Source organism: Trachypithecus francoisi, unplaced genomic scaffold (genome assembly GCF_009764315.1).
Source record: "Trachypithecus francoisi isolate TF-2019V2 unplaced genomic scaffold, Tfra_2.0 Lachesis_group14, whole genome shotgun sequence".
Classification (NCBI taxonomy): domain Eukaryota; kingdom Metazoa; phylum Chordata; class Mammalia; order Primates; family Cercopithecidae; genus Trachypithecus; species Trachypithecus francoisi.
Genome location: NW_022681459.1, coordinates 38,571,506 through 38,597,460, shown reverse-complemented (window position 1 = coordinate 38,597,460; position 25,955 = coordinate 38,571,506). Strand labels below are relative to the sequence as shown.

At 54.2% G+C, this 25,955-nt stretch overlaps 2 protein-coding genes across 3 annotated transcripts; one reads left to right on the top strand and one right to left on the bottom strand.

The window, feature by feature from the left end:
- Positions 1–220: 220 nt before the first annotated feature.
- MPST (mercaptopyruvate sulfurtransferase) lies at positions 221–10,533 on the bottom strand. Of its 2 annotated transcripts, none has more exons than XM_033232848.1 (3): positions 10,397–10,533; positions 5,122–5,740; positions 221–819 (listed from the first exon to the last, which is right to left on the bottom strand). In XM_033232848.1, the coding sequence occupies exons 2-3, from the start codon at positions 5,714–5,716 to the stop codon at positions 521–523; spliced, it is 894 nt and encodes a 297-aa protein (XP_033088739.1). In that variant the 5' UTR covers positions 5,717–5,740; positions 10,397–10,533; the 3' UTR covers positions 221–520. The 2 variants fall into 2 exon arrangements, with proteins under 2 accessions (XP_033088739.1, XP_033088738.1); XM_033232847.1 differs by having other exon boundaries at positions 10,300–10,433.
- Positions 10,534–10,628: 95 nt separating this feature from the next.
- On the top strand, positions 10,629–19,302 carry TST (thiosulfate sulfurtransferase). Its single transcript, XM_033232849.1, has 3 exons — positions 10,629–10,773; positions 11,416–12,031; positions 18,836–19,302. The coding sequence occupies exons 2-3, from the start codon at positions 11,437–11,439 to the stop codon at positions 19,132–19,134; spliced, it is 894 nt and encodes a 297-aa protein (XP_033088740.1). The 5' UTR covers positions 10,629–10,773; positions 11,416–11,436; the 3' UTR covers positions 19,135–19,302.
- Positions 19,303–25,955: the final 6,653 nt, after the last annotated feature.

Genomic DNA, 25,955 nt, shown 5'->3' with positions numbered 1-25,955 from the left:
CCCAGATGCCAGAAGGGAGAACGCCCAGGATTATGGGCTAAGGGAGAGCTTGCTAGGTGCTAGCCCAGTCACAGGAGCAGAGAGCTCTGGGGCCCCAGCACTGCTCGGAAGGCAGAGACAGGATGTCCAAGAGCCTCAGGCTCCCCAGAGTGACCTTTGCTGGGCATGACAGAACCCCTGGCTCCTTAGGAAAACCGAGGCAGTCCCAGAGCTACAAAGATTTAGCACTTGGTGGTTTTATTTCTTCAAAAATAAAACAGAAAGGAGGCGGGGCCCCAGCTCAGTACCATGTGGGCAGCTCAGAGTTGCGGCCTCCCTCCTCCAGGGCTCGCCTCTGCCTTTCCTCCCGCCCCCACGGGCAGCCAACAAGTCAACGGGATTCCTGGCCTTTGAGATGTCACTCAAAAGTCACCTGAGTTGAATGAAGAAACACTCTAGTCGGTTAAAGCAGAGCCAGAGCTACCAGGCCAGGCATTGCTGGCGGCCGCATCACTCGAGCTTGCCTGCATCCTGCCCAGCCTCAGTGGGTCTTCCCCCGGCCCTCTGAGATGACATCTTCGGGCTGGGCACGCATGTACCACTCCACCCAGGAGCCATCGTAGATGGGCACGTCGGGCTTGCCGCAGAGGTACGCCCCTAGTGCCACGTGGCAGGCCGTGACGCCAGAGCCACACGTGGCCACCAGTGGCTTGGACAGGTCCACTTTCTTCTCCTGGAACAGATGGCGGATCTCCTCAGGGCTCTTCTCCAGCCCCTCCTGGGTCAGGAAGTCTGTGAAGGGGATGTTCACGGTACCTGGGATGTGGCCAGGTTCAATGCCTACAGCAGGGGAGCAGGGGGGAGGGGACAAATAGAAGGGGTGCTATGAATAGTGCCTCGTATTTGTGGTGCCCGAGATACTGAGATCATGCTGTGCAAGCATGGTGCTCAATCCTTTATATCCACCATGTCATTTAATTATCACAACCATAAAACTCAAGCACTGTTTAGAGGAGTCCCCATTTTATACATGATGATCCTGACGTTAAGTACCACCTAAGGCCAATGCATCTACCAAATTGCTGACTGAACTTTGAACCTAAGAACTGGCCCCCAAGGTTTCCTGACTATGCACCCTAGGGACAGTAAAGCAATAAACAAGACCCCTGCCTAGCTAGAACGTGCAGCACCTGCAGGCAAGGAGTTTTAATCTGGCAGGGCAGACAGGCAACTGAATACTTACAAGCATAATGGGTGTTCCAAAAATGCCCTACTGGGTGGCCTGGGGCATGTCAAAAAAAAATAATGCCAGTAATAGCAATAGCTGATACTATTACTGAGACAGGGTCTCATTCTGTTGCCCAGGCTGAAGTGCAGTGGCATAATTCTGGCTCACTGCAGCCTCAACCTCCTGGGCTCAAGCAATCCTCCTGCCTCAGCTTCCCCCGGAGGGGCTGGGACTACTAAAGGCACATGCCACCATGCTCAGCTAATTTGTTTTTTTTCTTTTTCTTTTTTTTTTTTGAGATGGAGTTTTGCTCTTGTCGTCCAGGCTGGAGTGCAGTGGCACGATCTTGGCTCACTGCAGCCTCCACCTCCTGGCTTCAAGTGATTCTCTTGCCTCAGCCTCCCAAGTAGCTGGGATTACAGGCTAATTTTGTATTTTTGGTAGAGACGGGATTTTACCATGTTGACCAAGGTGGTCTCGAACTCCTGACTTCAGGTGATCCACCTGCCTTGGCCTCCCAAAGTGCTGGGATTACAGGTGTGAACCACCGCGCCTGGCCTAATTTGGTTTTTGTAGACATGGGGTCTCACTATGTTGCTCAGGATGGTCTTGAATTCCTGGCCTCAAGCAATCCTTCTGTCTCGGCCTCCCAAAGTTCTGGGAATATAGGAGTAAGCCACCTTGCCCGGGCAATAGCTGATGTTACTGAATGCTTACTTTGTGCCAGGCACTGTTTGGAGACGGTCAGCCATTGTTTCTCCTTTAATACACCCCAAAATTCTCTGGGAAAGAAATGATTATCCTCTCTTTTGTACAGATGAAGAGAATGAAGTGCAAAGACTAGCTTGTGCAAGCTGGCAGAGGGCAAGGAGGAGTAAACCCAGGCAAGTCTATGCTTCCCACCATCACGCCACACTGGCTGGGGGCTCAGTGGGTGGAGGGTTTCTCTGAGAATGCCCCGAAGGATGAGTAGGATTCAGTCACATAAAGGGGTCTGGGTAGATGGAGGCCTAGAGCATCCCGGGCAGAGGGAATCTGAGAGGTGAGGTAACCACCTGTTGCTCAGAGAGGTTTTAAGTCATTATAGAGAAAGCCCAGACAGTGAGGAGGCAGAGGCCCAAAGGGGAAGCCGAAGGGGATGGAAACGCCTTAGCAGGCCTGGAGTAAGACTTGAGGGCTTTGACCTGACTGCAGGGGGAACTCAGGTTTCTATGTTTACTGTTTTATTGTTACTCACTCTTTTTCTCTCTCTCTCTCTCTCTCTCTCTCTCTCTTTCTTTCTTTCTTCTTTTTTTATTGAGAAGGGGCTTGCCATCATGTCCAGGATGGTCTTGAACTTCTGGGCTCAAGGGATCCTCCCACTTCAGCCTTCCAAAGTGTGAGAATTATAGGTAGGAGTTACCTTGCCCAACCTAGATTTCCATTTTTAAAAGACCATTTTGATTGTAGCAGAAAGAATGAGATGGGATGCCTGGCGCGGTGGCTCACTCCTGTAATCCCAGCACTTTGGGAGGCCGAGGTGGGAGGATCGCGAGGTCAGGAGATGGAGACCATCCTGGCTAACACGGTGAAACCCTGTCTCTACTAAAAATACAAAAAAAAATTAGCTGGGCATGGTGGTGGGCGCCTGTAGTCCCAGCTACTCAGGAGGCTGAGGCAGGAGAATGGCGTGAACCCGGGAGGCGGAGCTTGCAGTGAGCCGAGGTCGCACCACTGCACTCCAGGCTGGGCGACAGAGCAAGACTCCGTCTCAAAAAAAAAAAAAAAAGAAAAAAACAAGAATGGGATGGGAAAGGCCTGTGCCTCTGCAGACTCCCAGGGTGTTTTTTGTTTTCACTGCCCAGCCTTGAGGCAGGGGTTACTAACATTCCCATTTTCATGCAGGACTGGGATTTGCAACAGAATAAATCTTCACAACTAATGCTTGGGCCAGGCACGTGGCTCATGCCTGTAATCCTAGCACTCTGGGAGGCCGAGGGGTGCAGACTACCTAAGGCTGGGAGTTCGAGACCAGCCTGACCAACAAGGAGAAACCCCATCTCTACTAATAAGACACAGAAACCGGGCTTGGTCAGATATCACATAGAGACCAGCTCAGAGCAAGGAAGAAGAACAAACTCTCAACCCAGGGTGGTGACTGTAAAGGGAGGGCCGTCCCTACACATTGAACCCCACCAAGCAAAGCATGCTTCTCCTGCCTGCTGGACTGGTGTGGCACATCACAAGGGTCACTTGGCCAGGCCTCAGGATGTGGAGTGGGAATGATGATGACAGTGATATTCATCACTGATCCAGCTGCACTGAGCTTAGTTTTGACAACAAGCCTGCTAGGCGTGTATCACCTCCCATTCTATAGATGAGCCAGTACGACTGAGATGTGTTAGGCACCTTCTCGTGTGCAGCACACTTGTGCATGAAAACCCGGAGCTGAGTGCTTTACACACTTGCTCTCCTTGCCCCACCACGTCTTTATGCTCTGGGTTACTGCTCCCATTCTACACAGGCAAAAGCTGTGGTTCAGAGATTAGATGACCCGTCATGTGTCACAAAGCCCACGTAAATGTGGCACCACCAGCTAGCTCCCCTGTGCTGCTCAACCTCCTGGGGTTGAGATGGAGAACCCAACAGGATCAAGGTGGTGCTCTCATTAGGCGGAACCACACGAAACTGACACCTGTGTAGGTTCAAAAATGGTTGGATATCAGCTGTTTCCTATGGTTCTGATAACATCAACATTGCTTTGCAGGATTCCATGGGACAGGGACCTTGTGAATTCACCAGACCTCTCTGGCACGTGGACTCTGTGCCAGGTACTGAGCTAATCTTCAGGATGCATTAAGAGCAGGGACAGTCCTTGCCCTCAGGCCATCCAAAACAATGCTGGTGAGCCCAAGCGGCTCCAACCCCAATCTGTAGGCCTGGTAATGCTATTCAGAGAGCTCCCTAGGGGCGGTGGTCAGTTTCTTGCACTCCTGAAGGCACAAGAGAAAGGGCTGGGGAGTTCCTGGTTGCTCACGGCTGTGAAGTGCGCAGGCTCCTGAGTCTGAACTCTGACTGGGTGTTTCTTGAGACGCTGGGCAAGGCTCCATTTCCTCCTCTGCACAATGACAGTATATACTTACACGGGATGTTTGAAAGACTCACACCAGTGTGACCACTGACCAGTCTGCTTTGTGGGGACTCCTCCCCGCATTATACAGAACTTACCCACAGGCTTCTTCTTGCCTGAGGAAATCCAGCCCACAGGCAGAAGGCTCTGCCCTACCCACTTCTGTTTAATCCCCCTTCCGCCCTCAGCTCTCCAAGCTTTGGCCCCTGGGACAGACTTTCCTTTTATGCAGCCCCCGACTCTGCCTCATTCCACCATCCTCAGGGGCATGGGTAGCCCTGATCAGGACCATCCCTCTGGGGTTTTCTCTCACACTGGGGCCTGCTCGCCAACATTCCACAGTGACCCCCACACACCTCACTTACAGTTCGAGTGAAAGCTGTTTGGGCAACCAGGGTTCCCAAGGAGCTAGGGAGAGTCACTGGCCAAAGCACAGGAGCGGTGGGGCCAGTATTATTGCTCTGCTTAACAAACAAAGTCACCGAGGCAGTGGAAGTCAAATCTCCTTCCCCACCTCATGAGTGGCCTTTAAAGGCGAGGTCAGGCTGAGGGGGAGGGTCACCTGAGCCCAGGAGGTTGGGGTTGCAGTGAGCCATGATTGTGCCACTGCACTCCAGCCTGGGGGAATAGAGCCAGACCCTGTGGAAAGAAGGAAAGGGGAGGGAAAAGGGGAAAGGAGGGAAGGGAAAGAAAAAGGAAATGAAAGGAAGATAAATTAAAAAAAAAAAGAAAGGTCAAGTCCAGGAAAATGCTCAAGACACAGGCCATGCCCCCGACTACCTCCCTTCCCCTTCTCCCGCGTTACCGTCTCGGGGCTCGGGCTCTATGCCGCGGAACCTGCCGGCGGCTCGGGCGTCCACCACCTGGAAGCGCCGGGATTCCAGGTTCTCCCTGATCTCCTCATAGGTCTTGATGAAGGCGGGGTCGAGCTGAGCGCGGAACTCGGCGGGAGCAGGGTGGCTCTTGCCGGAGCTGAGAGGGAAGTTCTGGCGCAGCCAGTGGCGGAGGCCACCGTCAAGCAGTGACACCGCGCGGTGGCCGAAGGCGCGGAACATCCACCAGATGCGCGGGGCGGAGTAGAGGCCCTGGTCACTGGCGTCGTAGATCACGACGTGGGTGGCAGCGCCCACGCCCAGGCGGCCCACGTAGTCCGCGAAATGCTGGGCGCTGGGCAGCATGTGGTCGTAGGGCGAGGTGCGGTCGCTGCACTGGTCGATGTCGAAGAAGGCGGCGCCCGGGATGTGGCGCTCCTCGAACTCGCGTCGCGCGTCGCGCCCCAGCTTCGGCAGGTACCAGGAGGCGTCCAGCAGCTGCAGGGGCTGCCCAGCGCGTGGGGTCCGCAGCGCCTCCACCACCCACTGCGCCGACACCAGCGCGCGGAAGAGTTGTGGCGGGGCCATGGTGGCGACACTCGGACTACGGGCCTGGGCGACAGGGAGGATGTCAGGAGGGAAGCAATGAGAGGCTGCCGATGGGGCTGGGGCTAGGGCTGGAGCATGGGCGAGGGCCGGCGGGCGAGGTGGGGCCCGTGCAGGGCAGAGTCCAGAGAACGCAGAAACCAGCGGTGGTGAACCCGGGCACAGAGGTGGGTAGCCAGGGGCCTCCCTCTGCCAGTCTTCATATAAACACAAGCTCCGAGTGACCCAATGACCATGACCTCATGGAGAGCCCCAGGATGCACCCCTCACCTCCACCTGCTGGGCAGGAGGGTGGGTGGAGGTATCCTAGGGCAAGACTCTGCTGGCTTCAAGGCACAAGCAGGGGCAAAGTCTCCACTCCTCCCTAAGATGCAGCTCGGCTTTATTTGCAACCAAGTCCCAAATGGAAGTCATTCATTCACTCATCAAGCATTTATATTGGCCACCTAATAGGAACAGTAGCTGGAATTTACTCAGTTCTTGCTGGGCACCACTAAATCCTAACAATATCCTAGAACAATGCCTGTGACAGTAGACTCTCCAGTACGTGTTGAATGAGGGATCTTAAGAGGCTTGATATATTATTGTCACCGTTTCAAGGAGGACACTCAGGCTCACAGAAGTGCACTAACCTGGTCTCGTGCGGTGGCTCACCCCTGTAATCCCAGCACTTTGGGAGGCCAAGGTGGGTGGATCACCTGAGGTCAGGAGTTTGAGATCAGCTTGGCCAACATGGTGAAACCCTGTCTCTACTAAAAATACAAAAAATTGGCCAGGTGCGGTGGCTCAAGCCTGTAATCCCAGCACTTTGGGAGGCCGAGACGGGCGGATAAGGAGGTCAGATCGAGACCATCCTGTCTAACACGGTGAAACCCCTTCTCTACTAAAAAATACAAAACAACAACAACAACAACAACAACAAAACTAGCCAGGCGAGGTGGTGGGCGCCTGTAGTCCCAGCTACTCGGGAGGCTGAGGCAGGAGAATGACGTAAACCCGGGAGGTGGAGATTGCAGTGAGCTGAGATCCGGCCACTGCACTCCAGCCTGCGCGACAGAACGAGACTCCGTCTCAAAAAAAACAAAAAAACCAAAAAATTAGCCGGGCTTAGTGGTGGGCATCTGTAATCCCAGCTACTCAGGAGGCTGAGGCAGGAGAACTGCTTGAACCCAGGAGGCGGAGGTCGCAGTGAGCTGAGGTCGCGACATCTCAATCCAGCCTGGGGGACAAGAGCGAAACTCAAAAACAAAAAACAAAAAAAGAAAAAGTGCACTAACCTGACCCGGTGGTGCCAGGCTTCTCAGTAGGCAGTCAGTCTGGCACCAGAATCCGGACTTCTCCGCCACATACTCTGTGCAGGCTCTGGGAGTCTAGTGAGGCCAGGTTTTGCCTGTCCAGCCTGGGCTCTCTCTGGCCCTTATAGCAGCAGCAACACTGATTTCGCACCTCCCTCCCTCTCCTCTCCATCTTTCCTGCATGTCACAGGCTGACAGTGTACCAGCTCGCCAGCCCGCTATGCCAGTCCAGCCCACAGCCTTCCTGGGTGTAGACTCCCCAAACACTTTAAGCCCCTTGTGCTGGGAAGCCACCACTGCACAGGCGAGAGGAAAGGGCCTCTTCTGCCAGGCAGAGGCTGAGCCCCACCAGGGCACATGGCTGGGTGTGTGGAGCAAGGGCTGCAGGTCAGCCCTCACTTATCCCCTGTGCGAGGTCCAACCTTGACACCCATTGCAGGCAGTCCTGCCAGTGAAATGAAGGGGGCAGGTAGAGAACAACATCTGTGGACTGAGTGCCTCGGTGGGCCAGGTCACATGTTAGGTACCGTAGCCTTCGGCAGGTATTAGGATGCCTGCTTTATGAATGAGGCCACTGGCAATTAGAAGAATAAGTGCCTTGCCCGTGGTCACAGAAGGCAGCCTCAGGATTTGCAGCCAGAATCTGACCCCTCAGGCTGGACTTCCCCTGCCCCAGATGCCATGATGACTAGGACCTAATGAGTTCCAGGGTGACACCCTGTGCCCACCCCCACAGTCTCACGGCAGCTGGCTTTTAGAAACCCACTTCACCCACGCAGTCAGGCCCTGTGCCGGACCCTGAGCCCTCTTGCCTTTGCCAAGCCCTGGGGGGAAAAATCAGGCTGCAGGCAAGAGACAGTGAAATTGAAGACAGTTTAGAATTCAGGGTTGAGCACAGAGGGCCCCTGTGTCAGCCTGAGGTGGCAGCAGAAGAGGTGGGAAGGCTTCCTGGAGTAGGAGGAAGTCCAGACTAATCTGACTTTTCCAGGGGCCCAGGAAGGCTCAGCATGGTCTTTAGGGTAGAGAGGCTGCCAAGGGATATTTGGCTAAGGGGCTATCCCCATTATTTGCGTTACATCTCAGCTAGGGGGCGCTGTGCTGGCAGCTGCTACAGGTTCCTTCCTGAGGAACCCTATTGTGGGAACCACAGCAGCCCTGGTGCACCCCCCAACTGTCCCCCATTCTTGAGGATCCTTGTTTCCCTCACCCAATCACCCATTTAGAGTAGAAAGAGCCCTGGTTTGGGAGCCAGAGAGCCCCCAAAATCAATGTAAACCCCACTCCACTGCTTAACTGGTTGTGTGACGGTGGCTGTGTAGGGTCTCTGGGTAGTTTCTGTTCCTTATAATGGAGCTTCCCACCCCCACCTCTTACAGCTAAGATTAAACACTAAAGGTAGAGGGGCAACCGTCATGCATGACATCTGGCTGGTTTTAATAATCATTAAAAACGGTTTAGGCCGGGCACAGTGGCTCACACCTGTAATCCTAGCACTTTGGGAGGCCAAGGTGGGTGGATAATGAGGTCAGGAGTTCAAGACCAGCCTGACCAACATGGTGAAACCCCATCTCTACTAAAAATACAAAAATTAGCTGGGCGTGGTGGCATGAGCCTGTAGTCCCAGCTACCCGGAAGGCTGAGGCAGGAGAATGGCTTGAACCTGGGAGGCAGAGGTTGCAGTGAGCCGAGATCACGCCACTGCACTTCAGCCCGGGCGACAGACTGAGACTCCATCTCAAAATAATAATAATAATAATATTGTATTATTTCTTCCATTACTCTCATTGGTGGCCTTGGAACTGACAGCAGCAAATCTAAAATCTTAGAATTTCAGGGCTTGGTGGGACTTCAGAGATCTGAGGTCAACCTGCCCCAGTCTCCCTGCTTGATTGGCACTTCTCACAAAGGACTGTGGGCCATAAAGGAGGGTGTGAGGGCAGGCTGTGGGTGTCAGGGAGGGGTAGAAACCAGGTGCCTGTGTGATTCAGGAGCCGGGATCACCGTAGGTGGGGGTGCCCTGGGAGTGGAGGACCCCAGGACATAACCGCCCCAGGCTCATGTCAGGAGGGTACACAGCTGCACTGAGGCAAGCGTGAGTCGCAGGCTGGATCCAGGGTACCCATTGAGGAGCAGAGCTTGGGCGCTCCACTAGGACCTCCCTACCTGGTCCCTCCTGCCCACCCCCTCCCCCAACCACCAGACACTAGGCTTTGAGGATTGCTGTGAGCATTTTAGAACAAAACCTTTTTTAAAAAGGGGGGATGAGGCCAGGAACGGTGGCTCATGCCTGTAATCTCAGCACTTTGGGAGGCGAAACCCCATCTCTACCAAAAATTTAAAAATTAGCCAGGCATGGTGGCACATGCCTATGGTCCCACCTACTTGGGAGGCTAAGGTGGGAGGATCGCTTGAGCCTGGAAGGTGGAGGTTGCAGTGAGCTAAGATGGCGCCACTGCACTCCAGTCTGGGCCTGTCTCAAAAAACAAAACAAAACAAAACAAAAGGTCGGAGTTGGGGAACAAGGAAAGCATTCCAGGCTAGCCTCTGCAAAAGCTAGGGAGGAGCAATGGAGTCCCCCACGGTGAGCTTTTCAGGAATTTCGCCAACTGGTTGTTAAACACAGCTATTATTAAAAATTGAATTCCATCAACTTATGATTAAATGGTCTAAGTTAAACACAAGCAATTTTTTAAAAGCACGAGGCTTCAGGGAAGAGCCAGGGAAAAGCAAAGGCAACCGGTAGTACGTGGGCTTCCGACCAGGATCAGGGGATCAGGCCCGGCCCGGCCTCAACTCTGGGTGTGTCCTCAAGCAACTCGCTCTGCCGCTCTCTCCTGTCTTAGTTTCTGGCCTACTCCTCAGTTATTGTGGGAACTAAGTCACACCACGGGAGTACCCAGCAAAGTGCCACACCAAGCAGGCCTTGACAATGTTAGTTCCTTTCACTCACTAACAAACTATTGGCTAGTGGCTCTTCTTGGGTCACCGGGGTCTCGTCTCCCTGTCCTCCTCTCTCTCTCCCACCCTCTCTGGTGGCACCAGGCCACCCCACCTCCACCCAAGGCTCCCCACCCGTCACTCGCCACGACCCCACTCGGCAGGCCGCCCCAAGCGAACAGTCACCCTCAGTGCCAACGTAGCGGCGCGACTTCTCTCCTAGACTGCGCCCCCTCTTCGCCCAGGTCCCGCGCGGGAGCCCCGCGCCGCGCACCCCCAAAGAGCTACTCCCTCCCCCTCCAGAAAGGCAAGCCGCCACGCCGCGGCAGTTACCAGGATCTCGGACTCCTGGCTTCCCAGCTCCGCCATGGCCCCCGCGACGCGGCGCCCCCTCCCCGAGCCCGCAGCTGTCCCCTCCTCCGCCACCAACCTGCAGCTGGCCAAAGGGAGGAGACTCCGGCACAGCCCACCGCCGCAGCCACTCGGAGCCGCTGCTGCCCGCGCCTTCCACCGGCCGGGCCGTGGGGGGGACGCCCGCTCCGCCTAGCCCAGGCCCGCGCCACGCCCGCGCCACCCGGCGTCCCCCTCAGACCCCTGTGGGTCCCGAAGGCTCTGCACGCGAGGTTGGCGGGTGCCGGGCGCTGAGCGGCGGCGCGGGGGCGGCACGAGGTGGCGGCGGGCGGCGCAGGGTCCCCCCTCTGGCGGCGGCGCGGTGGTGCGCGCCGCCCGGGGAGCTGCGGCCGGGGGTTTGAACCTGCCAACTTCTCCAGCGGGCCAGGTCGAGCGCCGGCGCGGCGTCCGGGGCGAGTGAGTGCGGGGCGGGTACGGCGGCCGGGCGCCTGGGCCGCCGGCCAGGCCACCTGCTTCCCGGGGAAGGATAGCGTTGCGAGAGTGGGACGGGGTGCCCCGGGAACCTCTGAACCACCTAGGGCAGTGGGCAGTGAGCCGCGGGCCGGACTCGGGCACTCTGGAGGCTGGCGAGCTCGGGCTGCCTGGGGAGGCCGCAGGCGAAGGCGTGTGCGCGGCCCGCGGAGCCTCCTCGCCGTGCGCCCACCCCCTCTGCCTTGGAAGGAAAGGGGATTATAAGCCCAAGATGCCATCGCCCCCCATCCCGGGCATGTTTTCACTGCTCTTTCCTGGCGGGATCGAGTACTGTAGCTTCTAGGAGCCAGACCCCTGTCCCAGGAAGCACCCCTGTCTGGAGTCCTCGGAAACTTTGCCCTACCCGCTTCTGCGCTGGGCCCCCGGGCCCGCTGGGAGGGGCGGGGCCGACTTTCCAGAGGGAATCTGCAAACTTATCCCGCTGCACGCCACAGCCCCGCTGGCTTGCTATAAACAAGGAACCCTGGGGGAGTGCGGAGGGAGAAAGAGCTTCTCCCAGGCCTCACCCTACTGCACACACCGACTTCCTCACGCCTGTCTCTCTTTCCTGGTTCCCACCCGTGCCAGGTGACACGCAGAGCTGAAGCCATGGTTCATCAGGTGCTCTACCGGGCGCTGGTCTCTACCAAGTGGCTGGCGGAGTCCATCAGGACTGGCAAGCTGGGGCCCGGCCTGAGGGTGCTGGACGCGTCCTGGTACTCACCAGGCACCCGAGAGGCCCGCAAGGAGTACCTCGAGCGCCACGTTCCCGGCGCCTCTTTCTTTGACATAGAGGAGTGCCGGGACACGGCGTCGCCCTACGAGATGATGCTGCCCAGCGAGGCTGGCTTTGCCGACTATGTGGGCCGCCTGGGCATCAGCAACCACACGCACGTGGTGGTGTATGATGGCGACCACCTGGGCAGCTTCTATGCTCCCCGGGTCTGGTGGATGTTCCGTGTGTTTGGCCACCGCACCGTATCAGTGCTCAATGGTGGCTTCCGGAACTGGCTGAAGGAGGGCCACCCGGTGACATCCGAGCCCTCACGCCCAGAACCGGCCGTTTTCAAAGCCACACTGGACCGCTCCCTGCTCAAGAACTACGAGCAGGTGCTAGAGAACCTTGAATCTAAGAGGTTCCAGCTGGTGGATTCACGGTCTCAAGGGCGGTTCCTGGGCACCGAGCCGGAGCCGGATGCAGTAGGTAGGTGTCCCAGTGCGGGGTGGTCCCAGGGGAGTATTGCCCCATGGAAGGATAGGGAATAAGGATGACTGGGACCCTCTCCAGGGTCTGTCCCATGGCTTCAATCCTCCCATGTAGGCCTCAGTCTCTCCATCGAAAAAACCAGAAGGTGGAGACAAACCTAAGGCTTTTTCAGCTTGGATGCACAAGGACCCAAAAATGTGTCTCCATAGCCATGTGCTAAGAAGCCATCTAGCATCTGTGTGGAGTGACATCAGCAGAAGTCACTGGTGACATGTCCACCACCTCCACTCTCAGGCACCAGCTGCCCCACATGTGCTAGGATATACCTAAGGGTGTCATGCCCCTGAGCCAGCATTTGCATTGCTGTACAGAAACTTCCAGCTTCTCCAGGCCTCTCTTGTCCCGCAGAAACCCTTACAGACATCAACAGTGTCCCTCCCCCAGGATCCCCCTCTCCCCAGATCTAGCTTTCCTGTTGCCCCTGACTGGTGTTTGTAAAGGCCGTGTTCCCTAACCTTTCCAGGCAGCTGCAGCCTGTCTGCAGAGCTGTAACAGCAGCTGCCATTTCATGCCAGACACTTGGTACGCATTATCTCAGCGAACAAAGCTCAATGCCCCTGTTTTGGCAGCAGGGGGTTGGGGGGACTGATGCCAGGACATTAAGTTACTTACTCAGTTAAGTGGTAGAAGCCAGGATTCAAACCCAATGCTGCTTTGTTTCAAACCAGGGCTATAAACCAGGATGCGCCCCGTGCTGCCCTACCCCTACTTCCCAGGGCTAGGGGGGTGTCCCCTCTGCTAGTTGCCCCAGGAAGGCGACTCAGAAGTTCCCCTCCTGTGGAAGGGAAGGCCAGGTGGATTGGATACTGCTTGAGGGCTGAGGAGAGCCTCAGGAGAGGAAATGCTGAGTTCTAGAACCTCCTAACCAGAGAGAACCTCAGAGGTCTTCCCTTTTCTAGATCCAGGACTGGAGTCTCGCTGCCATCACTCCTGCTGAGTGCCCTCCAGCCCCTGCCTGGCCATCTCCAGGAGCAGGGCCCTCTCTGGTCTCTGGGCACCTCCTTGGTGGGTCTTTCCTCAATCAGGGCTCCTCTACAGAATCTAACTCATGTGCAACATTTTGTCTGACTTGTTGAAAAACATCTCTTCCTGTCTGTACCTCCCACAGAGAGAATGCTGGGAAAACTGTTTTGCACACTCTTAGAGCTGGAGGCCTGAAAGGTGACCTCATCTGACAGAGGGGAGACTGAGGTGCACAGAGGCAGGGGCCAAGGCCATGTAGCTAGTGACAGAGCCAGGACAGCAAGGTCTCTGCCCTTTCCAGCGCAGCTTTTCTGGGCCCTGTATTTTTCTTGCCTGCTTGCTCTCTGAAGGTCTGGAGTTGAAGATTCAAGTTCATTTGGCACCTCCCAGAGAATCCCAGCTGGGAACGCCTGCAGCCCTCTCCTGGCCTTGGTTCAAGACACCACTTCTCCTTGGGATTTAAGCTGTCACTGGGGGAGGATCAGTGGAATTGGTTCTCTTGCTGCTTCCCAGCCTGCCCTAAAGCAACCTAGGAAATAAGTGGAAGGGACAGGTTGGAGGTATCAGGCCCAATGTCCTCATCCATTTTACAGATGAGGAAACTGAGGCTCAGAAGAGGGGAATGGCCTGCAGTGGGTAATGCCTCCTGAAGGCCCAGGATGCTGAAGTTCCTCCTCTGTGATCCTGTTCCCACCTCCTCCAGTTTCCCTCAGGAGCACCAGGGAACATGGATTCTCATTTCAGCTCAGCCACTCCTCCTTGGGGTGACCTCAGTCCAGTTGCTTGGCCTCTCTGGCTTTCCTTATCATAAAATGAGAAGAGTCACGGCAGCCCTACCCACATGAGTATGCATTTGTTTAAACGTAGCAGTGGCAGCCGGCCATGGTGGCTCACCCCTGTAATCCCAGCACTTTGGGGGACCGAGATGGGCGGATCATGAGGTCAGGAGTTCAAGACCAGCCTGACCATGGTGAAACCCCATCTTTACTAAACATAAAAAAAAAAAAAAATTAGCCAGGCGTGGTGGTGCACGCCTGTAATCCCAGCTACTTGGGAGGCTGAGGCAGGAGAATGCTTGAACCCAGGAGGTGGAGGTTGCAGTGAGCCGAGATCGCGCCCTGCACTCCAGCCTGGGCAACAGAGCAAGACTCCATCTCAAAAAAAAAAGAAAGAAAAAAGTAACGGTGGCTGGAAAGGGATTTCGAGAAGGGTAAGGAACAATACAAAACCTGGAGGATGTGGCACGTCCCCCCCAACCCCCTCCTCCAAGAGGCTTTGCTGGCCTGCCATACAAGATATTTTGGGGACACAAAGGCATGTGAGGCTCTGCCAAGTTTATGGTTCCCAGCTTGATGTGGGATCAGGGATTACCCTATGGCTTCAGTGGTCCAGATGTAACACACAGGGGCATGGGGGTGGCAGGCCTGTGGGATCAGGCCTTGGGCCTGATCATCTCTGGAAGAAATGGCCCCAAATGGAGTGGGAAGCAGAGCTTAGACACCTGGCAGCCACTTCCTGCCCACCTTAGGCAAGCACCTTCCTCTTTGACTGTAGTTTTGTGCCTCCACAAGCCCTTAGTCCTGGAGTCAGCCAGATGTGAGGTTCCATCCAGGTGTGATACTGATGCATAGCCTCAGGCTAGTGCCTTCACCACTGACTGTTCTTCATGAAAGGAGCGCTGCTCACCTGAGAGGAGGGCTGGAGGAAGTGAGAGAGGCAGAGTAGGAGCTTATCCAGCCCAGTTTCTTTATCAAGTTAATTTTCTTTGCCTGCCTTCTTGGAGGGAGTGAGGGTGAAGAAGGGAGAAGGTTATTGACCCCCTAATAAGCACTTTTATTTACAGAACCCTTTTTATATAGTCTCTTCTGGACACCAGCAGCAGCCCTGCAAGGGGAGGCAGGCAGGGGTAGGGTAGGCTTGGTCTCACTTTGTGGGTGGGACAGGGAAAGGGCTTCTCTGTTAAGGCAAAGTGGCTGAGACTTGACCCTAAGTTGCCAGGCTTCAAGGTGGGGCTGTTTCCCAAGGCTACTGCTGTGGGTGGGGTGAGCTGTGAGCAAACCCAGGGGCTGAGGGAAAGGTCACAGCTCCATGGTGTGACTTCCAGGCTGCTGTATGGGACTGAAAATCCACTCTGTCTCTCCCTCCCAGGGCTGGAAGCTGGGCTGAGGGAGGGGGAGGGTGCGGGGCTGTCTCCTCCTGGCCAGGGTTAAGGGGTTGCCTTCTGGGGCTGCCTGCTCTGGATTCCTTAGTGAAAGCAGAAAGGGCCAGACAGCTTTTCCTGGCCTTAAAAATCCATACCTACCAGTGGCCTGGGGGATGTGAACTCCAGTAGTTGAGCATAAGAGGTCATCTCATCCATTCCCCGCCTCAGTCTCCTTTTCAAGGGAGGCTCAGGGTGGTCAAAGAACACAGGCGTTGGGGGCCAATCAGACTTCACTACCTTTGCTGTGTGTCCTGGGGCAAGTGACCTTACCTCTCTGAGCCTGGGCTCCCCAGCAATGCTGAGAGAATAATCTCCCCTGCTTTGTGAGGATTGCGGAGGATAACGTTCTTGAGAGCACCTGCCGTCAAGTGCCTGGTGCCACAGGTTATGGGAATGGGGGGATGCTGGCTGGGGGGAGGGAGAGCCAGAAGCCTTCAGCTAGACTTGGGAGGAGAAGCATGGGAGCCTCTGCTTTCTGGCCCAACCTGCCTTTCCACCAACTGGCTGTTCTTTTTTTTTTTGATATGGAGTCACGCTCTGTCGCCCAGGCTGGAGTGCAGTGGCCGGATCTCAGCTCACTGCAACCTCCGCCTCCCAGGTTTATGCCATTCTCCTGCCTCAGCCTCCTGAGTAGCTGGGACTACAGGCGCCCGCCACCTCACCCAGCTAGTTTTTTTGTATTTTTTTTTTTAGTAGAGACGGGGTTTCACCGGGTTAGCCAGGATGGTCTCAATCTCCTGACCTCGTGATCCGCCCGTCTCGGCCTCCCAAAGTGCTGGGATTACAGGCTTGAGCCACCGCGCCCCGCCCTGGCTGTTCTTGAAAGTTCTCTGGCCCAGGTTCATCTCAGCCCTTCCCACAGTTCATTTAAATGCCCCAGACAGGCCCTGAGCTCCCCTTGCTTCACCCCATCCAGCTGGCCCAGTGTGGGAGGCCCGCTCTACAGAAACTCCCTGACTTCTTTACTCAGAAGAGCTGCCCTTTATGTAAGCAGAAGAACACAGTGGGGCTGTGTCATCAGGGATGGGGGCAACAAAACAAAACAGGATTCAACCCTTTGTGCTTTCAAATGCGCTTCCATCCAGCCCACTGCCTGGATGTGGAAACATTTTAAAGCTGGGTTTCTTGGGAAAGAATGCCCTCGATGCCAGCTGATCCGTTGTTCCTCAGTGGAAGGGTGGGCACACATCTTAGATTCAAGTTTCCAGGCAAAACAGATGAAACACAACAGGAAGAAATGCTCTAATTTTATACATTACATTCAATCAAACTTTCTTTTTTAATTAATTATTATTTTATTTTTGAGACAGAGTCTTGCTCTATCACCCAGGCTGGAGTGGCATGATCACAGCTCACTGCAGCCTCCTGGGCTCAAGTGATCCTCCTACCTCAGCTGCTCAAGTAGCTGGGACTACAGGTGCATGCCACCACGCCTGGCTCATTTTTTTTTTCTCTATAGAGATACAGTCTTGCTATGTTACCCAACTCCTGGGCTCAAGCAATCCTTCCATCTGGGCCTCCCAAAGTGTTGGGATTACAGATGTGAGCTACCATGCCTGGCCTTTCTTCTTTATTTTCAGGCTATTCAAATGAAGCAGTGGGAGTGGAGAAGGAAGAAAGAAATCTGTAACTGGTGATCAGTTGATTGTAAACACCACTGCCAATCAAACTCGACTTGTACTAATAGATTTTGGAATCCGCTTTGGCCCCAGGATGAAAGGAGCAGGACATAACTGACATGATGACATACCGAATCATGTGCCTGCCAGGGTCACTGGGTTCTTTTAGTTGCAGTAGTTACACTTCCCCACACACCTGCGAGGTAGGTGGGGTTTACATTTTTTTTTTTTTTTGAGACGGAGTCTCGCTCTTGCTGCCCAGGCTGGAGTGCAATGGGGCAATCTTGGCTCACTGCAACCACCACCTCCCAGGTTCAAGCGTTTCTCCTCCCTCAGCCTCCCGAGTAGCTGGGATTACAAGCGTCTGCCACCATCCCTGGCTATTTTTTTATATCTTTAGTAGAGATGGGGTTTCACCATGTTGACCAGGCTGGTCTTGAACTGACGTCGTGATCCGCCCACCTTGGCCTCCCAAAGTGCGGGGACTACAGGTGTAAGCCACCGCACCCTGCCTAGGTGGGGTTTTCTCCCCGTTGTGTAGGGGGGAGACTGAGGCTCGGAGGTTCAGGGCCTGCTTGGCTGTACACAGCCCCAGTATGTGCCTTGGCCACATTAGTCAGATCCTTCCCCTCCCACTCCTGCCACCCTGCTCCTGCCCTGTCCCATAATCCAGGTTCAATGGGGTGGGGATCTGGGGAGCAAGGAGGGCTCAAAGAGATGGAGATAGGCCTGTGTCAGGCCAAAGTGCAGATTGGGCACTGGGAGTGGGGCCAACCACGGAGCCCCCACCCCCGCCAGGGTGTGGGCTGCTTGAGGAAGATAGGAGTGGCCTGGGGCATGTGTGGGATTGGCCTGTGGCCTCACCTTGTTGGTGGCACCAGCTCTGGCCATGGCCTGTTCCTCTTTGTCCCAATTCCTGGCTGTTTTGAAGCCAGATTTGGCTGGGGGCCCTCACTGGGTACTGAGACATTTCCAGAAAGGACCCTAGAGCCAGCCTAGTCCCTCCACTCTGCTTCCATCCAAGTTCTTGGAGGGGACCAAAAAGGCCCACACTGTCCCTGTTCTCCCCCTACGCCCTCCGTAGGTGGTGAAGTGGCGGGAGGTGCAGCATGGCAGGGTGGGTGGGCCAACCTCCAAAGCCAGCACTTTCCTTGTGCCATCCGCTCCGTACAGCAGCCTGTACCCAGTGGGTACTCTCATTTCCATTTTTCCTGTGGAGAAACTGAGGCTCAGAGAGCTGACATAACTTGCTCAAGGTGGGATTTGACCTTACGTCTGACACCAGGTCACTTGCTCTTTCTGCAACTGTGTGCTTAGCAGAAAACCAGAGCCCCTATGTAATCCCGGGTCTGCCTTCGTCTTTCTGCGTGGCCTTAGGTGAGCTGTGTTGTTTTGCCAAGCCTCAGGGGATTCATCTGTAAAATGAGGTGACATATCTGATTGGTTATGTGGTTATCTATTTAGCATCTGTCTTTCTTGTTAGACTGGAATCTCCCAGAGGGTCTGGCTGTGTCTCTCCCTTTCACCGCTGTGTTCTCAGCACATAGCATTTGCAATAAGTTGTCCCATTTGCTCTTCTCAACATTGCTGTGAGATAGGTATGTACCACTGAGCCCATTTTACAGATGAGAAAACTGAGGTTCAGAGAAGTGAAATTATTTGCCCAAGGTAAAGGGTAGTGGAGCTGAGACTCATGCTGCTGTCCTCTCAAGCAGGTGTGCTTTTGGGCATCTCTACTTTTTAAGACAGGTGTCAGGGGAGGAGGTGCAGGCATCTTAAGTCATGAGAAATGATAGTAGGTGGGGCTGGGAATAAATTGAGCTCCAAGCAGAGCAAAGATGTGATTTTTATTTGCAAAGCTATCTATCCTTCCAGCTACAGCTGATTGAATCCTCCAGGCTCCATTAGTCCCCACCCCTCACACATCCCCTAACCTGTGTCCTCTGCCCTGCCCAGGACTGGACTCGGGCCATATCCGCGGCTCTGTCAACATGCCTTTCATGGACTTCCTGACTGAGGATGGCTTCGAGAAGAGCCCAGAAGAGCTCCGTGCCCTGTTCCAGACCAAGAAGGTGGATCTCTCGCAGCCTCTCATTGCCACGTGCCGCAAGGGAGTCACCGCCTGCCATGTGGCCCTGGCTGCCTACCTCTGTGGCAAGCCTGATGTGGCCGTGTATGATGGCTCCTGGTCCGAGTGGTTTCGCCGGGCCCCCCCAGAGAGCCGTGTGTCCCAGGGAAAGTCTGAGAAGGCCTGAGCCATAACGTCTCCTGCTTACTGTATAACTGCGGCTGGTTTAGTAACCCCATGACTTGCAGCCGGTTCATACCTCTTAGGTGAAGGAGATTGACATGTTTTTAGAATTGCTGTGCAAGGCTCACCCTCTCTCTGTCAACACTGGAATAAACTTTGCTTTTTCTGAGTAGTTTTCCTGCCTCTCCCTGGGTTCCATCCTTGCCCCCAAACTTCCATCTCTTTCAAACTCTGGAGACTCCACCAAGGACAGAGACCACCATAGCCCCTCTGGCTGTGGAAGCCACACCGAGGACACTGCTTTCACTCAGTATCGGCAGAAACAGCCTCCTGCTGTCCCATGTCAGGTGAACTCTGTCCCAGAGCATGCTGGGTCCTACCAGGAAGACAGGTGGAAAGGGAACCAGAAAGCCAGAGAGCTGAAGCCCCAGCTGCTGTAGCCCCAGCCTCCTGGGTAGGGGTGGGGGGACAGGTGGCTTCCCCAGTATGTCCATAGAGGTGTCACACGGCCCCAGGGCCTCTCAGGCCATGCTCAGGAGCAGGTGAAAGGAAGGTGGCTTCTGTCTGGAGCATGCTTCCTGGCTCAGAGTAAAGCCCCCTGGGGAGCGGTGGAGGGAGGAGCTGGAGAAAGCTTTGCCCTGGGACAAGGTCCAGGTTCTGGCACGTGAATCAGGAAGTCACAGTAGAAGAAAGCAACCTGGTAGCTTGGCCCCATGTGGCTGGATTTCGAGTTTCCCAGAAAGAGTCTCCCTTGACCCTCCTTTGGGGTTGCAAGAAGAATTCTGGGCCCCACCTACTGAGGACTCCCGGCTCCCCACTATCCAGCCTTCCCAGTGAAGACAGGATCCTGGAGGGCCGGAGACCAAGTCTGTCCTTGGCTTGGCACTGGGGCAAATAGGTGCTCAGGAGATGCTGAGGAGGTTGGCTTTGGGGCTGGAAGGTTGGGTGATGGGGCTGAATGCTGAGTCTGGTGGGATCTGTAGTGGAGGGGCTGGTAGTCTGGAGGGTTGACTCCTCTCACTTCCATGCCACTAACAAAACAGTCCTCTTCCCATCTCACATGTGGCTCAGACCCTACTGTGGAAAGAAGAAGCAAATATACATAGTATGCCAGATGGCGATAAAGTCCAATGGTAGAAAAGGTCGGAAAAGAGAAGTAGGGAGTGTGGGGTGGGCTGGGATGCTTTTTAAGAAAAGGTGATCTGGGAAGGCAAGCAGAGTCTTGAAGCAGGTGAAGAGGCAAGCCATGTAGACATGTGGGGGAAGGAAGTTGCCGGAGAGGAGAGGGAGCAGTCAGTGCAAAGGCTCGGAGGAGGGATTGTGCTTGGTGTGCCCCCCAAACAGCAGAGCCTGGCATGGCAGGGACCCAGGGAGCACTTGGGAAAGTGGGAGGAGCAGAGGTCAGAGAAGAATGTTGGACACATTGGGTAGGGCCTTGTAGATAAAAGGGAGAAGGTCAGCATTTACTGTGGTTGAGCTACTGGAAGGTTTTGATTAGGGAGTGACATATGATCTAACATAGGTCTTAACAGGATTGCGGGGCTGTTGAGTGAGAAAAGACTGTCAGAGAATATGGTGAACTCCAGGGTGGTCCCCATATTATCTGCCCCCTCATGTTCATGCCCTGTGTGGCCCTCTCCCTGTCACTGCAGGTGGGACCCATGACTTGCTTTTAACCAACAGCCTATGGCAAAGCTGACAGATGCCACTTCTGTGATTATGGTACACAATATTGTAATATCCCATCTTACAAGAGAACCCTCTCTTTGCTGGCTTTAATGAAGTCAGTGTCATGCTGGGGGGCCCAGATAGCAAAGAACTGAGGATGGCCTCTGGCTGACACTCAGCAAAAGCCTGAGACCCTCAGTCTAACAGACTGCAAGGAACTGTATCCCCCCATAGCCACATACGCTTGGAAGCATATTCTTCCCCAGTGGAACCTCAGATGAGACTGCAGCCCTGGCCAATACTTGGATCATAGCCTGCTAAGACCCCAACACAGAGAACTCAGCTAAGCCATGAGTAGACCCCCGATCCAAAGAAACTGTGAGATAACAATTGTATGTTAAGCTTCGAAGTTTATGGCAAGATTGTCATGCAGCAATAGATAATACATAGGCAAGCGATGGGGGTGGCTTGGACCAGGGAGTTGGGGGAGTTGTGGAGGTAGACGAAGGCATCCAAGTCTAGTGTACTTTGAAGGACTTGCTGATGGATTGCTTGTGGAAGTAGCTTAGAGTTTTGTGAAGTAGCTTAGAGTTTTGTGATGTCTCTGTGAAAGGCAATGTGCTACATTTTGCAAAAAATCATTTTATTCATCCGTCATCCTTATCCCTAGTGCTGGGTGATATCTGTTTCACATATGAAGAAAGTTCAGCTAAAGAACTTGGCCAGTCTCTTGTCTAATAGGTGACAGGCCCAGATTCTGGGGACTCCAAGTTTAAACACAGTACTCTCTGTTTCCTGGGGAAACCCTGAAAGTTTGTAGGAGGTATTCACCATACCCACTCTTTGTCCAGGCTGAGCAATAGCCAGGCAGGAATGGGCCAGTGCTGGCACCAGTGGCTTCTGCCTCCTTCTTCTCCAGATCAAACCAGACCAGAACAGACGAGATTAGACCAGATCAAACCAGACGAGACCAGATCAAACCAGACCAGACCAGATCAAACCAGATCAGACCACACCAGACCAGATCAAACCAGATCAGACGAGACCAGACCAGATCAAACCAGTCCAGACCAGACCAGAACAAACCAGACCAGACCAGATCAAACCAGACCAAACAAGACCAGACCAGACAAGATCAAACCACACCAGACCAGATCAAACCAGATCAGACCAGACCAGACCAGACCAAACCAGATCAGACCAGATCAAAACAGATCAGAGCAGACCAGACCAGATGAAACCAGACCAGACCAGATCAGACCAGATCAAACCAGATCAAATCAGACCAGACCAGATGAAACCAGACCAGACCAGACCAGATCAAACCAGACCAGACCAGATCAAAACAGATCAGACCAGACCAGACCAGATCAAACCAGACCCGACCAGATCAAACCAGACCAGACCGGATCAAAGCAGATCAAAGCAGACCAGACCAGATCAAAACAGATCAGACCAGACCAGACCAGATCAAACCAGACCCGACCAGATCAAACCAGACCAGACCGGATCAAAGCAGATCAAACCAGACCAGACCAGACCAGACCAGACCAAACCAGACCAGACCAGATCAAACCGGATCAGACCGGATCAAACCGGATCAAACCGTTTGAAACCTGATCAGACCGGATCAAACCGGATCAAACAGGTTGAAACGGGATCAAACCGGTTGAAACCGGATCAAACCGGTTCAAACCGGATCAGACCGGATCAAACCGGTTGAAACTCGATCAGACCGGATGAAACCGGATCAGACCGGATGAAACTCGATCAGACCGGATGAAACCGGCTGAAACCGATCGGACCGGATCAAACCGGCTGAAACCGATCGGACCGGATCAAACCGGCTGAAACCGGTTGAAACCAGATCAAACCGATTGAAACCGATCAGACCGGATCAAACTGGAGCAGACGGATCCGACCGGTTAAAACCGGATAAAACCGGATCAAACCGGTTGAGACCGGATCAGACCGGCTCAAACCGGATCAAACCGTTGAAACCGGATCAGACCGGATCAAACCGGATCAAACCGGATAAAACCGGTTGAAAGCGGTTGAAACCGGATCAGACCAGATCAGATGGGATCAGACCGTTGAAGCCGGATCAGACCGGATCAAACCGGATAAAACCGGTTGAAAGCGGTTGAAACCGGATCAGACCAGATCAGATGGAATCAGACCGCATCAAACCGTTGGTGGAAACCGGATCAAACCGGTTCAGACCGGATCAAACCGTTGAAACCGGATCAAACCGGTTCAAACCGGATCAGACCGGATCAAACCGTTGAAACCGAATCAGACCGGATGAAACCGATCAGACCGGATGAAACCGGATCAGACCGGATGAAACTCGATCAGACCGATGAAACCGGCTGAAACCGATCGGACCGGATCAAACCGGCTGAAACCGATCGGACCGGATCAAACCGGCTGAAACCGATCGGACCGGATCAAACCGGCTGAAACCGGTTGAAACCAGATCAAACCGATTGAAACCGGATCAGACCGGATCAAACTGGAGCAGACCGGATACGACCGGTTAAAACCGGATAAAACCGGATCAAACCGGTTGAGACCGGATCAGACCGGCTCAAACCGGATCAAACCGGTTGAAGCCGGATCAGACCGGATCAAACCGGATCAAACCGGATAAAACCGGTTGAAAGCGGTTGAAACCGGATCAGACCAGTTCAGATGGGATCAGACCGTTGAAGCCGGATCAGACCGGATCAAACCGGATAAAACCGGTTGAAAGCGGTTGAAACCGGATCAGACCAGATCAGATGGAATCAGACCGCATCAAACCGTTGGTGGAAACCGGATCAAACCGGTTCAGACCGGATCAAACCGGTTGAAACCGGATCAAATCGGATCAAACGGGATCAGAAAGGATCAGACCGCATCAAACCGGATCAAACAGGTTAAAACCAGTTGAAACCGGATCCGACTGGATGAAACCGGATCAGACCGGTTGAAACCGGATCCGACTGGATGAAACCGGTTGAAACCGGATGAAATCGGATGAAACCGGATGAAACCGGATCAGACCGGACGAAACCGGATCAAACCGGATCAGCCCGGTTGAAACCGGATCAGACCCGATGATACCGGATCAGACCAGATCAAACCGGTCAAACCGGATGAAACCGGATCAGACGAGTTGAAACCAGATCAGACCGGATCAAACCAGATGAAACCGGATCAGACTGGATCAGACCGGATGAAACCGGATCAGACCGGATGAAACGTGATCAAACCGGATCGAACCGGTTGAGACCAGATGAGACTGGATCAAACCGGTCAGACTGGTCAAACCGGATGAAACCGGTTGAAACCGAATCAGACCGGATGAAACCTGATCAAACCGGATCAGACCGGATCAGACTGGATGAAACCGGATGAAACCTCATCAAACCGGATCAGACCGGATGAAACCTGATCAAACCGGATCAAACCGGATGAAACTGGATCAAACCGGATCAGACCGGAACAGACCGGATCAAACCGGATCAGACCGGATCAAACCGGATGAAACATGATCAAACCGGATCAGACCGGATCAGACCGGATGAAACCGGTTGAAACCGAATCAGACCGGATGAAACCTCATCAAACCGGATCAGACCGGATCAGACCGGATGAAACCGGTTGAAACCCGTTGAAACCGGATCACACCGGATCAAACCGGATGACACCTGATCACACCGGGTCAGACCGGATCAGACCGGATGAAACCGGTTGAAACCGGATCAGACCGGATGAATCAAACCGGATCAGACCGGATCAGTCGGATCAGACCGGATGAAACCGGTTGAAACCGGATCAGACCGGATGAAACCTCATCAAACCGGATCAGACCGGATCAGACCGGATGAAACCGGATCAGACCGGATGAATCATGAAACCGGTTGAAACCAGATCAGACCGGATGCAACCTGATCAAACCGGATCAGACCGGATCAAACCGGATGAAACCTGTGAAACCAGATCAGACTGGATGCAACCTGATCAAACCGGATCAGACCGGATCAAACCGGATGAAACCTGATCAGACCGGATCAAACCGGATGACAGCTGATCAAACCGGATCAGACCGGATCAGACCGGATGAGACCTGATCAAACCGGATCAGACCGGATGAATCCGGTTGAAGCCGAATCAGACCGGATGAAACCTGATCAGACCGGATCAAACCGGATGACAGCTGATCAAACCGGATCAGACCGGATCAGACCGATCAGACTGGCTGAGACCTGATCAAACCGGATCAGACTGGCTGAGACCTGATCAAACCGGATCAGACCGGATGAATCCGGTTGAAACCGGATCAGACCGGATGAAACCTGATCAAACCGGATCAGACGGATCAGACCGGATGAAACCGGTTGAAACCGGATGAAACCGGATCAGACGGATCAAACCGGATGACACCTGATCAACCGGATCAAACCGGATCAGACCGGATCAGACCGGATGAAACCGGATCAGACCGGATGAAACCTCATCAAACCGGATCAGACCGGATCAGACCGGATGAAACCGGATCAGACCGGATGAAACCTCATCAAACCGGATCAGACCGGATCAGACCGGATGAAACCTCATCAAACCGGATCAGACCGGATCAGACCGGATGAAACCGGATCAGACCGGATGAATCATGAAACCGGTTGAAACCAGATCAGACCGGATGCAACCGGATCAAACCGGATCAGACCGGATCAAACCGGATGAAACCTGATCAGACCGGATCAAACCGGATGACACCTGATCAAACCGGATCAGACCGGATCAGACCGGATGAGACCTGATCAAACCGGATCAGACCGGATCAGACTGGATGAAACCGGTTGAAACCAGATCAGACCGGATGCAACCTGAACAAACCGGATCAGTCTGGATCAAACCGGATGAAACCTGTGAAACCAGATCAGACCGGATGCAACCTGATCAAACCAGATCAGACCAGATCAAACCGGATGAAACCAGATCAGACCGGATCAAACCGGATGAAACCTGATCAGACCGGATCAAACCGGATGACAGCTGATCAAACCGGATCAGACTGGCTGAGACCTGATCAAACCGGATCAGACCTGATCAAACCGGATCAGACCGGATGAAACCGGTTGAAACCGGATCAGACCGGATGAAACC

Excerpts from the sequence above, each read along its gene's own strand:
- MPST (XM_033232847.1), bottom strand. The coding sequence starts at position 10,335 with ATGGCGGAGCTGGGAAGCCAGGAGTCCGAGATCCTG. Across the intron at positions 5,741-10,299 it reads GCCAGGAGTCCGAGATCCTG|GCCCGTAGTCCGAGTGTCGC; the intron begins GTAACTGCCGCG and ends CCTGTCGCCCAG. Across the intron at positions 820-5,121 it reads AGAGCCCGAGCCCCGAGACG|GCATTGAACCTGGCCACATC; the intron begins GTAACGCGGGAG and ends CCCCTGCTGTAG.
- TST (XM_033232849.1), top strand. The coding sequence starts at position 11,437 with ATGGTTCATCAGGTGCTCTACCGGGCGCTGGTCTCTACCAAGTGGCTG. Across the intron at positions 12,032-18,835 it reads GCCGGAGCCGGATGCAGTAG|GACTGGACTCGGGCCATATC; the intron begins GTAGGTGTCCCA and ends TGCCCTGCCCAG.